The sequence below is a fragment of the Corvus kubaryi genome, unplaced genomic scaffold (genome assembly GCF_017639235.1).
Source record: "Corvus kubaryi isolate FWS band 111438036 unplaced genomic scaffold, C.kubaryi_AGA036_p1.0 137, whole genome shotgun sequence".
Classification (NCBI taxonomy): domain Eukaryota; kingdom Metazoa; phylum Chordata; class Aves; order Passeriformes; family Corvidae; genus Corvus; species Corvus kubaryi.
In genome coordinates, this window is record NW_024580671.1 from 9,751,303 (window position 1) to 9,768,787 (window position 17,485).

Genomic DNA, 17,485 nt, shown 5'->3' on the forward strand with positions numbered 1-17,485 from the left:
GTGCTTTAAGCAAGCAAAGCTGCCATTGTGCCATACGGTATCATACAGTCAGCCCAGGACAGCTGTGCAGTGGCAGCTTGCATGCTAGCCCACTGTATGCCAGACAGGAGCTTCCAGTGCCATCTTGGGAGTTGGGTGCTTCTGGAAAGAGCACGTCACTTAAAGTGCAGTCGATGTGAACTGTGCCAAAACACTGATGGCAATGCCTCAAGTAGGCAAGAAAATCTCAGTATTCTTTGCTGAATAAACACCACTAATTCTTCTCTCCTTTGATTCTCTGTGTGTAGCATTTTCTGTACATGGATAACAAGGAGGAAATAGGACAGAGCAGGGTGGGGAAGGAACTAAAGATCTAAATTTTCTGAAAATTGAGAAGAAGCAAAATAGCTTCAAAGTTATTAGTGTTCCTCCCACTCTGCTTGAAGTACCATGTTCAGTATTAGAAGAAGGCAACTCTTTGAACTTTTGCTAGTGATGCAGGTGGGGTTTTTTTTCCTTTTTAAGCTTTTCCACCTACAGGAACAGAAATGGTAACGTTTGAATTTTCTAACTTGTCTTAGTTAGTTTTAGTAACATTCATGAATGTGCATTCTAGACATTTTCCACATTCACTGAACTGTTCAAAATGTCATTACCCACAGATTTAGGAAAATTTGCCTACCAGACCAGTCATCCTGGCTAAATACCAACATCAGAACATGAGCTAGAAAGCATTCGTTACTTTGATTTGAGGAGAAATCTAGCATTTTAAATTTTAAAATATTAGTTCACAACTCAAAGATGGTGCAGTTGATTGCTCTGTTGCTGTGGTTAGGGTTTTTTAGTAGTATGTAAAGAGCATTATATAAATACAGGCACGTTTCTTGTTGGTGCAACACCTATTTAGTATTGTTTGAGGAAATACATTGTATTTAAGTTTACTCAGTGATGGATTCTTTTCCAGTTGTGATAATTGTTTGGTGAGATAAAATTTCAAAATCATGCAAATTACTCCATGCAATATAATGAAATAATATCTAATGGACTTATTATTCAATTTAGTTGATAATTCAATATTCAGAAGATATTTTCGATTCTGTTACAAAAAGCTTAAAACACGTCCATCAAAAACAGGGATTCTTTTACTAATACAGCTGCTCATCTTATAATGACTTTTGACTTTTCCCAGAATTCTTTTAAGGAAGTTTGCGTTTAAAACTTTTGAATTACCTTTAATTTTAAACATCTTCCTTTCAGTTCAAGAAACAGATGAGTATCAGTATTTATACCATAGGAGTAACTTGCCTTTTCTCTAATAATGTGATGCTGTGGCAAATAAAGACAACAGCCTCCTGGTCTGCAATTGGCAGAGCTTGGCCAGCAGGTCAAAGGATGTGATCCTTCTCTCCTGCTCAACACTGTCGAGAGATTTCTGGAGTGCTGGGTCCAGTCCATGGGCTCCCCAGTACAAGACAGACATGGACACATAGTGGATGAGGTCCAGCAAAGGGTCACAGAGGTAATGAAGAAGCCAGAGCATCTCTCCTCTGAGAAAAGGCTGGGGCATATGGGACCACTCAGCCTGGAGAAGACAAGGCTCAAAGGGGGAATCTCATTAGGGTGTACAAATATCTGAAGGGAGGATGGAAAGCAGACGGAGCCAGGCTCTCCTCAGTGGTACCCAGTGGCAGGACCAGAGGTAATGAACACAAACTGAAACACACAAGGTTCTGTTAGAGTGTCAGGAAACACTTCTTTACTTTGAGAGTGACCAAACGCTGGCACAGGTTGTACAGAGAGCTCGTGGAGTTTCTGCCTGTGGAGATACTTAAAAGCCACCTGGGTACAATCCTGGGCAAACGGCTGTAGTTGGCCCTGCTTGTCCCAGGAGGTGGGACAAGGTGGCATACAGAGATCCCTTTCAACTTCAGTCAGTCTGTGATCCTGTAACAAAATAGCCTTAAGTTATACTTCAATAGGAAAGAAGATCCGAAGGTTTTAAAGAGAGTAAAATTTAGTCTTAACAGAATAAGGGGAGTTTTTCTGTTGACTTGTGTCTAGGTTTTGGCAATAAAAAATTGCACAATAGGTAATTTATTTTTTTAAAAAATAATCCAGTAGAACATGATTAAGAATTGTATCGGAAATGTTATCCTTTGAAAATATTTTTTCATTACCAGTCACTAGACTGAATATGCTATTTTTTTCATTCCCTCTTTCATAAGAAACCAATTGCATCCCCTTGGCATTTATTGCAGATGAACAGGAGAGCTCTGGAGCAATTATTTATACTGTTGAACTCAAGCGCTATGGTGGGCCTCTTGGAATTACAATCTCTGGTACTGAAGAACCCTTTGATCCCATAATAATTTCCAGCCTTACGAAAGGAGGATTAGCTGAAAGGTAAGTTGGAAAGCAAATTATTTTTAAATGTTCTCTCTGTCAAGATAGAGATTTATTTTGTTTACCTAAAAACCCTAATTTTCATGGTTTAGCAATTAATTTTTTAATAATTCTCCAAATCTGAGTTTATAATCTTTTTGCTGTTGTGTTTTTGATCATTGCCAAGCTCCAGGAGCATGAGCAGGATGTACATACTATACAAGGCAGAGGATTGTGCTCCTTATTATAAATCACCAAGGAAAAGCTGATCAATCAAACTGCTCAGTCACAGGAACATTTTAGCAGCCTTTTAAAGCCAATAGCCCTGTATAGTACAGTAAGTAAAGAAAGCACTTCATGTGTCCAAGTTTATCTGAACTTATCATATACTTATCTGCCACTGCATCTGTATGGGCACTCAGATACACCATAGAAAGCCTTACCAGAGGAGCAGAAATGCTCCTCCTGGTAAGTGATAGAGAATATCACAGAAAATGGTCAGGATTTTTGTCACCTGTTATTTCTCAGATTGGTTGAGTCATTGAGACTTGTACCTTTGGTGGTGGTTTCAGAGAGAACTTACAGCACACAAAACTCAATACTGTGCACAGCCAGAAGCAACAGTGCATTTGCACAAAAATACTTTATTTTGTTTTCCTGATTAACCCATCCTGAAGGCCAGGCTTTTGAAATAGCTGGTTGGTTGCTCACACTGCTTTTATTTACTTTGTGAGACTTCTAGAAACATGACTCATTTCAGGACTTACTGAGCTGTCTGAGATTGCTCTTGAACAGGTGGGCTGCAGTGAATATCATCCACAGGTGATTAACTCAACTGTCACAGTAACACAGAAATCCACCTCTTCATGCCTCAGCTCTGCTGTTGTCACTACAGCAAAGGTGACTTGCTTTAAGCATTTCTAGCAAAATAATTATTCTGTGACACAGCAATAACAGCAAAATAAAGGAAGGGAGATGAGACTTTCATGCTCCAAAACGCAAAGAAATTGCCTTTGTTGCCTTTTATGCTCTCTTCTCAATGTTTTACTTCTCTCTTATTGTAGGACTGGGGCAATTCACATAGGAGACAGAATCCTAGCAATAAATAGTAGCAGTCTGAAAGGAAAACCTTTGAGTGAAGCCATTCATTTATTACAGATGGCAGGAGAAACTGTCACCTTGAAAATCAAGAAGCAAACAGATGGTGAGTGTGGCCAAGGGTACCATTCACGGTTCTTAATGCGTGTGTTATTGCAGATTAACAAGCATTTAGGCCATCCATGGAAAAGCTTTGTGTCAGGAGTAAAAACCAGATTCTCAGAACTGCAGTAAAGCAAGGATCAACACCTTTTTTTATGTAATCCTATTCAGCTACCAGTCCCAAGAAATTTTCTGTGCCTGTGGGTCACGTGAGTGAACTGAGCGATGCTGAAGATGAAAGCTCTGCTGCACAGAAATCTGGCAAGCTCTCGGACATCTACTCCACTACAGTCCCAAGTGTTGACAGTGCAGTAGAGTCATGGGATGGCTCTGGTATTGATACCAGCTTTGGAAATCAAGGTACTGTCAAAAATACAATCAGCATTTAAAGCAGGAATTATTGCCTTCATGGCTGACCTTCCTTTGCCCTAAGGAGAACTTTTTACCTGTACTGACTTTTAACCCTGTACTTTATAATGTGCTGCTGTCTCATTATGACCACACACCTTGGCAGGCAGCATGATTTCTTGCACTTGGCTGGCCTCAGATTCATTCTTTCATGAGGATGTGATGTGTTACAAAGCATTTATCAATACATTAACAGGCTTTTGTTAGCTTTACTGACATCTGAATAGCTTGGTCCATAGCTCATCCACAACTAAATGAGTTTATCCTTCAAGTACAGATCAATGCAAGGCACAGAACACTCTGGAGATGTTCATGAGTTTGATGCCCATATGCATTAATTTTTAAATGACAACAGATTTATTATAAACTACTGAAGGGCAACATTAGTCATTGCCTATGATTGGTAAATCTCTTGCTTCTTCCTCATTCCTGCAGTATTAATCTAACTTTCAGCTGTCAAAAACAGTCATTTTATTTACAGACATGATTTTCCATAAAGATAATTTTTTCACCTCTGACTGTTGTTTTATATAGGATTTTCAAATAATCTCAATTTGTAACATTTTTTTTTAGGCAGTGAGGGATGTAGACATTTTTTAATATTCTTGATAACAAGAAAAATAACTTACACGCAACTTTGGTGTTTTATTTAACTCTTTTAAAAATGTTTCTTTCCGTAGTAAAGCATGTATTCCCATTACCTGGAAGCTATCTGAACAGATAGATCCTTACCTCAAATAGTTTTATCACTGGAGTTTGAATTTGGATGAATTTGACCCCTTTTCTTAACTGTGTTGGTCAGTTTATCAAAATAAGTTATATTAGATTTTCCTCTGATGTTTTTAAGTTCTAAGGAGAAGTGTTGCTAAAAAAGTGCCAGAGTGGTAATTCTCATTTTCTGGATGAATTGATGATGTTTGGAGCAAATTTTTCAGCTGTGGAAAGGACTGAGGCCCAGAATGTTTTCCAAAGTCCTGATGATTCAGATGCCATGCCAAAGCTGAACCAGTATCTCAAAGCAGATTTTTTTTTAACTTCCTTAAAGAAATCAGCCCAGACTTGGCTGATTACATGGCACCTCTGCTAAACAGCCTGAGTGTAAACAGATTTGTGCCTTTATCCCTTGCTGTGATGGTGGCCCCCATTTCTATTAAAGTTCATTCTGTCTTGACCCATCAACCTAACTTTGGCTTTTCTCCAAACTTTTCTTGGCAATAAGCACAGGCTAAGCAAGTTGAGGAGTTGGGGGATGTTTCTGGAGCACCAGATAATGCTTTATCCTATTAATTACCAATTTAATGCTGGTGAGCTGTCTTTTCTCTCCTTGAATTAATACCCCATTTTGTACCTTTGTCTTATGAGTCTGTCTTACTAATCCAGAGCCTTCACCACACAGCAGTGGCATCTTCCCAACCAATACCTTTCCTAGAATCTGGGAGTATGTTAATGTCTGCCAATTTGCTGGAAGATGCTCACAGCTCTGTCGTTACAGAGCTAGTTACAGGCTTTGAGGGAGACAGGTCTAGACTGATTTATGGAAGCAAATTACCCTCTTTAGAGGGGTGGCAGCAGTGATAATTGTTAATCATCAACAAAATAGTGCTTCCTAATCTGATATGCACATCAAAAAATACCAACTATAGAGCTAGAAAAGGAATGTATCCAGGTGAAGTCTATTACATATATATTTTATATATATATAATATATTCTGTATCTCAGTTCTACCATGATGGATTTTGCTTACTAGATCAGCATCAGCTTGTGACCCGTTGATCCATGTGTTCTTCTTGATAACATCACTTGGAAACTGCTTCCTACTTGGAATTCAAATTACACCTAGTTTCAGTTAAAGAAGTACTATTGAAGTAATACCTGCTTTGTTAGTATGATAAAATAAAAAACCCAGAAATAAACTCTGTAGGTATAAAAGCCATCTGATGCCACTTATACAGCCTTGAGACACTTAGAAATGGGTGATAGAGATGGTGTATATTGGTCCTGGGAATGTGTGCCCATTATGAGACAGGCCTTCCCTGAGCTCTCAGAGCCCTAGTGAAAGGGCACGTGAAAAGCCAAGTTCTTGGGGATTTTTAATGCATCTTTGCAAACTTTTTTCAATACATCTGAAGCAGTTTCCTAATAACTTAGCTTTAAGTTTGGGCATGTTGCATATGACCATGTTAACACATATTTAACATATCCATATCACATGTGATTCATTGATTCATTCACTACATAATCTAGGTCAAATAGTCTGCCTACAACAGGAAAAAAAAAAGCCAACAATGATGAATCCAACAGTTCTTGAGAACCCAGTTTCAGAGGTGTGCTTTCTTGTCCTTTCAGCATATGCATTGCTGTAAATTAGTAATTCATCTTTTTAGGACACACCTATCAGGCTTCAGGATACAACTTCAATACCTATGAATGGAGGAGTCCCAAGCAGGCCAGTTTGTCCCCTCCAAGCAAACCACGGAACCACCCATTTCATGAGACAGGGCTGAGTGATGACGAATGGGATCGACCTGCAGCAAGCACGTAAGTTCCCATATGAGTTTCTGTTCTCTGATTTGCAGCTGCAACAGTGTCTCAAAAATGAACACTTACTAGCTTGAATGAAATTATGTTTTTCTAATGAAGCTGTAGCAGCTTTTCCTTTAAATATGAGATACAGTATACTTCATGGAACTTTTTGGGGTGGATTAGTGATCTTTATGGAGGATTATGATGCCAAAACCAAGACATATGTTTATTTTGAGTTACTTCAGCCAATAAAACACAGCATTTATCCCTTAAGAATAAACAAACAAAAAAATTAGGGCATTTCCCTGGGCAAGTTTCAGAAAAAACGTTATCTGTTTTTCACTTCATAAAAATAAACCTACGGATATTATGGCTAAAGACAACTGGCGTGTTAATCTTTTGTCTTCTATGAAAATTCATTTTGGTTTGGGCAAAGAAGCACAAATTACAGTCTTCTTCCATAAATACTTGAGACATCCACATTCAGTAGGAGTGATTCAGTAGGAGTAAAAAGTGATCCAGGTACAAATGTCTTGTTCAAACCTATGGTAGTTTGCCATGCAGTTATTCCTTCTCTCCTGAGAAGTAAATCTCCTTTTCAGTTAATTTCTCTGTGGACAAAAGAACTTCTTGAGAAAAAAATTTTTACTTCACAATTCTTGGAGATAGTGAAGGACACAAAAATCTCTTCTGTTTTAAGTTTTCTTTTCTTTTGGAACTGTGTTAAGATCCAGTTTTAACATTCTTAGAGATGCCTCTGCCCGAATTAAGGTGCAAACGAGACCATATGCCAGTGACAATAGCAAGGGTTTTGTTGTATAGTAAATATGAGAGAAAGAGAGAAGAAAAGGGGAAAGAAAGAAATAGAAAATAGGTGGGGGGATGAGGGGTGACAGAGACAGAATAAAAGAATATCACTGCTCCTTGGGTCCCACTGGTGCCTTGACGATCCTCTCCAGCTGGTCTCTTGGTGGTGAAGGTCCCCGAGAAGGCACAGAATCCCATGGGTTTCTATGCTCAGGCTGGGTGGGCATGTCCGGCCATGTCCCCCTGGGGTGGGGGTCAGTCTCTCACAGCAGACTCTGGGTCTGTTGCACCACGTGCAGCCCTGTGGGGCCAAGCCTCTCACGGGAATGTCCCATGGATGTGCCCTGTGGGGTTGGGGGTTCCACAGCTGGGCCGGTTTGTGTAACGGAGGATGGGTGTTTATTGCCTCTCACCAGAGGTTGCACCATGCACCCAAAACCTCCTCCATCCCCCTCCTCAGTTGGGGGTAGGCTGTGTAAACCTGGCTTCTGTGAGCTGGGCTCTCCCCCCGCCCCAAACTCAGCTGGGGATAGTTGCAGCTGGTGGCTTTGGCCTTTTGTGGATGCATACCTTTCCCTCAGCCTGAGGTGATTGAACAATGGGTTTCCTTTAATCTAATCAGCAGTTCTATTTACAGTCCAAAGTTCTTCAAGGAGGTTTCTGTGGCTGTAGCTTTATATCAGTGTTTGAGGCATAAACTATTTTCAGTCTCTGACAAACTGTTAGTGGATCCACTGCAGAGCCTTGGGTAATTTCTGCCAATGAACTGTTCTTCTTCAGATGTGGGTAGACAGGCGTCACCGTTAAAGAGATTTCTGTGCTCTTTGTACCCACCCTCAGGACCTGCAGACATGCATGTCCTTCATGAGAACACACTTTCTTGGCGTACCAGCACACTGAGCCTGAAATCCCAGTCTGTGAAAAATTCAAGTTTAGTACTAAAGAAAACCTTCCTGGTGCCTGTATAAACATACTGGATAAGGAAATCTATAAGGTCCAGTCTGTTACCTTTGAAATACAAATCAAGGCAAAATTTAGATGATGCTTTCAGAATTTGAATGACAGACCCTCTGATACAGCCCATGGCTTTGTGGTGTTTTGTCTGGAGACAAGCCTGGCAGGATGACAGCTAAGATACGGCAAGTGTGAACTCTCAGTCTGTATCCAGCTCCTTTGGTCCCCACTGCAGAAGCACACTGGCAGTTTTCATAGGCTAGTAGTGGGCAATGTTTAATAAAGGAAATTAGATAGTTTTCTTCATACTGCCCATTATAGGTAGCTTAGTATCTTTAGTTTAACAGGGCCTTTATCCACAGTTACAGCCCATATTTTGTTTCTCAAATGAGATGCAGCCACAGATTCCTACTGTTTTGCTGCTATGTAAGTAATGGGCTGAAAAAGTTGATGAGCAATGAATCGGGGAGCTGAATTGTAAAATATAGAATCTGGTAAATGAAAAGCATGTGTTCTATTACCATTTTAATGCACTGTTCAGCAGAAAGTATGCACATTAGAGTCTTATTCTGCTTGTCAATGTGACTTACACCTGAGAGATTCAGTACAAAGTAAAATAGTGATTACTTTAATGCTCTCTCTGTAAAATGGATGGTGCCACATATGATGGTGTTCCTGTCCCGAGTGCTGGAGTATTTGAGGAGGGTATGTCTGTTTTTCAAGCCTGTTAGAGGGATCCCCAGAAAAACACCTCTTCCCTTGTAGTTCTAGCTAAACAACTTCTTGTCTAGCCCTAGAAAGTAATTTTTTCTTACCTTTATTTTGTTTAGCACAGCTTCCAAGAATATGTGGCAACAGAAGGAGACTGAGACATTGGGAGAGAATCAAGAAAACCATTTAAAGCAAACATCTGTAGAAAGATCAGGTGGAGAGAGCATCAGGAGCGTGAAGAAAGAGGGAAAGATGTGGAAAGGTGCCTCTGGAGGGCAAAGGAAAGGTGGGGGACAGCTGGAAGAGTGGAATACTTCCAGGTAGGAAACCAAAAAGTGCACAGAAGTGAGATCCAGCGGGGCTGAGGCAGAGGTGGGGGCGGAGGGTGTGAGAGGACAGGGAAAGAAAGGAAAGACAGTTGAAATGAGAAAAACAGGGTAAAAGCAGAAAACACCACATTAACTTGCTGTTGATTGACAAGGAGATTTCAGTGGGCAAGCAAATGAAACCAGAGAGCTTAAACCGCTCTGTAGCCTGGTGTCTACCTATCACTGGCAGGTAGGACAAGTCTGTTACAGTTCCTGCTCCAGAGAAAATGTTTTATACATTAAAAGAATGCTTACAGGAATGAGTCTGCCAGATCCAAGAACCTCCTGATGAAAAAAACTAAAAAAGACAAAGATTTTATCTCTCATATGGCAATAAGAACCAAATCATAGACACCAATGTCTTCATTATCTGTCCTACTGCCTTTCCTTCAGACTTTTTATGCGTCTGAATTTCTGATGGCTCTTTGAGTGAATAAGCTTCAGAAAACCACATATGTTCATTATAGGTCAAACAATATTTCATATGACTTAAAATCAATCTCTCAGGTTTCAGATAAAAAAGACATCTAGATAAGAAGTTATTTTGGTACCTTTTTTGGTGCAGTAGCTCAGCTACAAATTACTCGTGTGACTGTAATGAAGATGCAAAAGTTGAGATTTCACACATCAGGAGACAAGACTCAGAGAAACAGCAAAAGAGGAGAGGAGAGCTGAAAAAGAAATTGCTTTAACTAAGTCCAGACATAGAGGCATCACGATTTTAAATTTCACAGAAGTCTGAGAAGAAATGGACCTCCAGTTCTGGGAAATCCAGGTTTTGCTGTCGCAGACAATTGCCTCAAATTATCCTGTTCATTAGCTTAAGTTCCATTTGATATCATTAATATGTAATACAGCAAGAGGTATTGTAATGGATAAATTAGTCTACATTCAACATTGGCTGTTGAAAGAACTACATAGATTTGTTGAAAAAGCTCATTTCAGAAGTCAAGGATCTTTCTAAAATCATGTTTTAAATACTTTCTTGTCTTGCCTGGGAGGAATTGCATCTGTGATCTGAGTAGGTATTCTTGCCATTGCTGTATCTATTGCAATATCTTAGAAGAGACACTGATGCTAGGTGGAGAATCATTGCAATAAGAGATTGAAATGGCTGACCATTGTCTGCTTGACTGATTGTAGCTGTAAGAAAGCATCTCTGAGGCAGAGTATCATGTGTGTGAAGCATTCAAGCTGTCCTCCCTCGTGCTGGGCAATTCTCCTATTTAAAAGCTATTCTGTAAACAGAATTCCATTCACGCTATTCTCAGTAATACATTGTTTGTCAAGCAAGGCCTCAGATGCTTCCATAATAGTGTTTGCTCTGTTTATGTGCTGTTAAGCACCACTAGCTGCAGTCCATGGGCAGCTGCTCCAAAGTAACAGCTTGCTGCCACCAAAAGGGCGAATTGTCACTTTCCTTCCTCATCCTTCTTCCCCTGTGCCTTTCACATAATCAGCCCTCTCCCATGCAGCAGCTCTGATGCTTGTGTGAACCTTTACTGAGCTGCTTCTCCTTGCTAAGATAGAAAAAACCTCCTGCTTCCCTCCCTGTATACACACATGCACTGTAAAGGTGTTGCTTTGGGCTGTGTTGCCACAGCCTAGAGTTGGTGGTTGTTACCTGACCTCACTTGCTGAGCAACTTCCCTAAGCATCACTGTCACCAACATCTGCTCCAGAGTGCTTGTAATAAGGCTTTGGTGCATTTACAAAACACCAGAGACCTAAGTTTCCGTGCAAGACAGCGGCATCCCTGAAAGTTTCTCTGTGTTTATGTATGAAACGATTGGAGTAGTTTATATACAGCAGTCAGGTGGGCTTAAATTGATAATGATAAATGCAGCTTAGCCTGAAAGAATCCGTTAAACAGCACCACCAAGCCTCTTTTGCAAAACGTTGTTTGCAAAAAATGGGGACTCTTTCCATATTGCCTGGGAGAAGTCTGTGAGGTTGAAAGGTTTTATTGCAAATATTTGTTGCACGGAGCAGCTCTGCACACAGCTACTGGTTGATTCATTAATTTTCATAGGGAGGTCCCAGTTTCAATCCAGTAAAAATGTGTATTGAATTGTTCTTGGAATCCATTTATCTCCTAACTGAACAACTCGCTGCTCAGATCCTGCCAGCTGCTAGTGACTGCCAGGTTATGAGAAGGCTTGTCTGCCATGTGCTCTGCATGTCCATCCAGCCTCTCCTGATCAGCGACTCTTCCCCACTCTCCTGCATAACGTTCTGTCATTCAAGTTGCAGTCTGTGGCAAGGCACGTGTGTAATATATATTTTTAAAGGGGGAAAAAAGTCCACATTTTTTTAACTTCTCATTGTAAATCTAGCTTCACAGGTACCCATGATAACACCGAGGCTGACCAGGAGGAAAATTTCTGGTCTCAGGCTCTGGAGGATTTAGAGACCTGTGGCCAGTCAGGAATTCTGAGGGAACTAGAGGTAGAACAATCTTAACCTTTCTTTCCAATTATAGACAAATATAATGGTTTTGGTTTGGTTTACATTCATTTTATTTTCTCCTTTTTTCTTTTAAGTTGCACTAATCACACCAATTCATTTAAAAGCTTTAACCCCTCTCCACAGGACAAGGCTGACAGGCGTCTGTGTTTGAGAAACATGACTCTCTTGGTACCTACCCTTTACCTTTATATTTTTGCTTGTGCAGCTGTCTCCCCTGCCCCTAACCAGAGCTGTTTTCTTTTGTGCAATGCAACCAAAATTCTATAAACATGTTCACCCCAGTGCTTTTGACTTGCAGCTTCTGCTGTGCATAACCATCGGTGCTGTCTGTAGAGGCAGCAAATGGCACAGAACTTCTAAGTGGGCATAACCTTCCTGCAGCAATACATTCCATTCTCTGACAGACGCTTCATGCAGCTTTTCTTAGCATGTTGTAGGTTGTCTTTTAAATTGAAACTTAATTTGATTAAGATGAACATAAAAGAAAATCAGCTTTTCAAAATGTTTACCTGTAATTGCACCACTCTGAAAGAAAAAGAAGCTGCCAATGTGAGAAATGTTGAGAAATGTTCATTAAACAGCAATTTCTTCACCATGTAACAAATTTTCATATTTCATCCTTAAGTTTATTACAAATCTAACCATGCTTTGTGTTAGATGGTGCTGAGTGCATCGGGGGAAGAAAACAGATACAGAGTAACTTGGGACTCTTTCATTTTCTAATCACCTTTCCTCTAAGTTATCAGTACAATTACAATTATACTGCCAATTAAAGCTATAGAATGAAAGGCCCTAAAATATTTTCTTTTATGTTCTTTTAAATTCCTGGAGCTGCAAAACTGGCAGAATCTCATTTTCATTTTTATGTTATATAAAGTCCTTTAGCAGCCAGGAGGAATGCAAATGGCATAACTGGGTGAAAGTTTTTCAGTTCAGATTAATTTACTTCCTCAGATTTATGACTTTTGTATTGCATGTATGGATAGCAAAATGTGATTCTCATGTATTTGTTATTGCAAACCAGAAAAATGTAGGAGAAAATCTTATACTGGTTTAATTCCATAGTTAAATATGATTCAGTACTGCAGGCTTCTCTTGCAGTTTTCAGTATTCAGAGCATAATAAAAGGATATGGAAATAGATAATTCTGAAAGGGAAATAGGTCATCCATGCTGACCAGAATTCAGTTACTTCAACACACTGAATTTTCCTCAGCCTTTCACAAAAGTGAAATTCAGAACAGTAGATGTACATTTATAGCATTGCCTCGTTGCACAACCCCCAGCTCTGAAAAGAAAGCCAGACTCATTCAGTGTGACAGGTTGCTGAGAGTGGCCATGCCTCTACTTTATGAAGTGCCCTGGCATAGTCAAGGACTCCTTATCATTTTTCATTTCAAGGTCTTCAGCCAAAGAGCAAAGAAGGCTGTTGTTTGCCAAGTCCTCTGGCTGCTTTTGCTCCATCAGGCAGTAATATCAGTCATAATGAAGCACAAAAGAGTGTTATGGCTACAATCCATTATCTCATAGTGATAGTAGTGCTAGAGCTGTGAGAAGGACGGGTGACAGGCATGCTCACCAGTCATAGGCAAACATTTATTTGTCTGTTTTGCCCTTATTTTTTACTTCTCACTTTCAAGCAGGCTGTCTGCATCCAGTCCCAGTCAGAGTTCAGGTTATGGTCTTTAAATTTCCCTTGCCGCTTGTCCATCAGAAGAGATAATAAATAGGAAAATCAGCACACCCTGTCCCTGCAGTGGCTGTGCCAAAGTGCATTTGCCTCCCATTCCCCAGAGCAGAAAATCTTTCCCAAAGGAGGAGGCTCCTTGCTGTGCATGGGTGCTTTTCAAGTCAGTCTGTTCCACCCACTGGGTGAGGTGATTCCCATCATCATCTTTGAAGATTTCATCCTCCATGTATTCTTGCATCTAAAACAAAAGGCTGGCTTTTACTGAGATTAAAACCAGCAGTGAGACCAGGGCCAGTGTTAGTCCTGAGCTAAGGCAGTCACTCTTGCAGTGTGCATGTCATGCAAAGTTTCTTTCCAGGCGGTGAGCTTACCTGCACTGAGATTTCCCCAGCTTGAGGTAGTGTCCAGACGCTCTGCCCATGCTGGCTCTAGAGCTACCTACATATTCTGCTGACTCACATTTTTTTTACCTTGCACACACAGTCTGAATTGTAAATGCTTTCCTGTAGTTCCAATTCCAACAAATGCAATTATGCCACAACTTAGATGTTGTTATATTTATGTGTAAAATATTTTTAAAATAAGCAATTACACTACACACTCTTCAGTCTGCCAGGGGACTGGCTTACAGGCATAGTCGTTCTGGTGCTCAGTATTTTAGTTTGAAATGCCATCTGAAAACTTTTGCCTATAGGGTTCCTATATTGTTACTGTGTTTTGTTGTGGTCCTTTATTTTATAGTGACTTGCAAGCAGATTGAACATCTAGCCTCTTGCCTTTTGCTGTGCCCTGAATGATTGTGTTCTAACAAAGAATAGAGGTGTTTTTCCTGCTGCTATGAATTAACCACTTACTTAACCCGCATTCTCTGTTGCAAATTAACCTGTTCATTAAATGCTCTAGGCCACAATCATGTCAGGAAGTACAATGAGTTTGAATCATGAAAACCCACAACCTCGTAACCAGCTGGGAAGACAAGCCAGCTTCCAGGAAAGAAGTTCTGTAAGGCCACATTACAGTCAAGCTACTCGTAGCAACACATTGCCGTCAGATGTGGGGAGAAAGTCCATGGTTCTGAGAAAATTTAAGCAAGAAATGAAAGAAATCATGTCACCAACTCCTGTGGAGTTACACAAGGTCTGTAAATTTTCTTCTGACAGCTTTGAAACAATATATTCAGCCCAGGAACTCTAATTATATGGCAACACAGTAAGCACTTTTTATAATGACTCCACAGAAGTAATTTGGGGGCCATGCATATTAGTTCTTATGAACATATTAATGATAGATCCTTGTGGGGGAAAACAAATGAATAAGATGCATCCTTGTCTACTATTCCATTTTACAATAAATCCTCAAAAGGCACTGCTCTTTTGAAAGGAGCATCCACTGGTAATTTGAATTGACAGGACCAATAACTCTTCTCTGCAAAATGTGTTCATTAAGAAAGCAAAATTTAATTTCTAGAAAATACATTTCTTTAGGAAATTACTCAGGAGGGTTTGGGGCTCCCATTGGTCCTTTTTCAAATTAACACTCATTTTGAATCAAATACAAGAGATTCAATATACATAATACAGAACGTTATTTCAAATTAGGTATTGCTTCTTTCCTCTTCATAATTCCTTTGCTCTAAAAAGGATAATCTTCAGACTGTGCAACTTTCCACTGCTCAGGATGGTTGAAATCACTTGGTGATACGGAGGTGGCACTGCACTCCAAGCAAGTATGGGATAAAGTATCTTTAATATGCACAGCAAACACCCTGCCACTTTGGGTCTCAAGTCCAGTGAGGCCATAACATCAACCAGTTTCCAAAACTTTGAGCGACATTATAATGCCTTTCTCCCTGATGGGAATGAGCATCCTGTTTCCTGCACCCATCTTCCTCTTAAAGGTCTGAGATCTTTCCAGAAAGGAGGCAGAACACAGAGAAATTTCATTAATACTTCACGTGATCATTCTCAAGAGATTTGGGTTGGTTTCTAATCCCTGTGGATTTGACTGAGTTTAGTCTGTAGTTCAGTTTAGTCCAGCAACGTAAGGACTCACTGAGTATGGGCTAAATGAATGTTTGTAGAAGGTAGTAGAGAATTGATCTCATATATGGTAAATGAATTCATTGCCAGTGTATATGATCAATGAGGATGTGTTGTGATAGTTTCAAGCTGTTCCTATTTCCAGCTTGATGTGATCAGTGGAGTTAGGTACTGTGCTCAGTTTTTCTGAGCGGTGAATAAAAGTGAAAACCAAAGTATGCCAGTAAGCATTTCACAGTGTGCTCACATTCAGCAAAGGCACAGTTCTGGGTTACAAAACCAGCCTTTCATGTTAAAATAAATCGTTGCCTGGAAAGGAGTCATCAGAGTTCTGTTAACGAGTCAGTGGTATTCTGTGATAGTAACTAGCTGTTAGAGTCCTGGGCAGTACAAATACCCTGTCCATGAGCTTTCTCCTTGCTTCAGTTGACTATTTTTAAGATTGCTTTGACCTTCCCCTTGAGTAATTTCCAGGTTTTGTTCAGACAATATAGCCAGTTTTCCCGTCTGCTGAAGTGATGCTGAGTTTGCTTTTACTGTCTGTTCTGGCACCCAGAAAAGAGTCATTTCCTCCCTAAAAATCTGAAAGTTTAACCTGTACCAAGGATTTTCCAAATCCTTACAGTCATTCAAGAAAAACAGAAACTAGTGACTGGATCTTATGGTCTGACTCCCCAGAGTGAGGTTTTACCCCTGTGACACATGCAGGTTACCCTGGGCAGCATGGACTGCTTTTTATTCATGCCCATCTGAGCAAGTTCTTACTTGTCAGTTTTCCTACTGGTTCTTGTGTAGCAGTGTGCCTGTTAGTTTCTCTCTCCTCCTTCATTTTTGTAGTAGACCTCTAGTTTAATACTAATAACCTGTTCCTTTGGACAGCTTGTCCAATCATAGTTTTCCAAAAGAGCTGCAATGCCACAGGAATGACTTCACGGTCAGGGAAATGCCTTGGTTGAAGTATTTTTCATGTATCCCCTTGCTGGCAATGTGTTCTGCCCTCTGCAGGCAAATACCTTAAGTAGCTGGGCCACTGAAAAATAGGAAGATTTGGAAAACTGTGATGGTATAAGCAGTTTTGAGATACAAGCTAAGACATAGCTTGTCTTAGACCTCCTGTGGCAGATTTTCAAGCTATGTACTTGACTATATGCTGCTGAGCTTTCCCAGTTTCGTGGGCAGGGCAGGGCAGGTGCCTTTGTTCTGTGTCAGTGTGACGAGTCCGCATCCCTGTTGAGGCAGGGCCTGTGTGGCCACAGGTCAGAGTTCACTTTGCAGCAAGGTAACCTGAATTCTTCACTGCTCCTTCTCTCTGCATTCCATTCACTAGTTGTGCACTTGAACTGTCTTTGTCCCGAGGAAACTAGGATTGAGATAAGTGTCCTACAAATCTCTTCAAACATTTGTTCTAGATGGTTTAATAACATTTAATTTAGCTGGATAATGTATTGCTATATCAGTACCCAAATTTAATGAATGCCTTTAATGATTTTATCTACTTAGGTAATAATATAGATTAATATTTTTCTAAAAATCATAGCAGACCATTTTTTAGAAGTTTCATAGAGCGCACATTCCTCTGAGAGCAAAAATATGCACTAGGATCAGATAATTTTTCAATATTATTATTGCAAGTAGTCATTAACCTAAAATTACAGTCAGTTAAAATATCTCAATAGCTGATCTTTGCAAGATGTATGAATTTAAATTAAGCATTTTCCCATTGATTTGAGAGGGAGGAGAGGCATAGGCACAGACTCAAAATGTATAAGCTTGTGTTTTAAATTTGTAACTATTTAATTGCTTATGAAATATGAATTAAATTTCCAATTCCACTTTCTTTTTCCCTTAGGCTCCTGATGTAAATTTAAAAGTCTAACAAATAACCCAAATTGAGATTCTGCTATTGAGATCAGACCTTCCAAAGAGTTGTGATCAGCAGTATAGATAAACCTGCA

The 17,485-nt window shown here is 40.0% G+C and overlaps 1 protein-coding gene across 3 annotated transcripts in view; it reads left to right on the top strand.

Annotated features, from left to right (window-relative positions):
* GRIP1 (glutamate receptor interacting protein 1) overlaps positions 1-17,485 on the top strand; it is a 44,548-nt gene that overhangs the window by 20,371 nt on the left and 6,692 nt on the right. Inside the window, exons 7-14 of one of the 3 annotated variants that reach the window (XM_042017833.1) lie at positions 2,238-2,382; positions 3,426-3,565; positions 3,733-3,921; positions 6,355-6,508; positions 9,085-9,285; positions 11,670-11,781; positions 11,926-11,970; positions 14,395-14,628. In XM_042017833.1, coding sequence (XP_041873767.1) covers positions 2,238-2,382; positions 3,426-3,565; positions 3,733-3,921; positions 6,355-6,508; positions 9,085-9,285; positions 11,670-11,781; positions 11,926-11,970; positions 14,395-14,628 — 1,220 coding nt within the window. The remainder of the gene's footprint in view (positions 1-2,237; positions 2,383-3,425; positions 3,566-3,732; positions 3,922-6,354; positions 6,509-9,084; positions 9,286-11,669; positions 11,782-11,925; positions 11,971-14,394; positions 14,629-17,485) is intronic. The other 2 variants (XM_042017834.1, XM_042017835.1) reach the window with 2 other exon arrangements.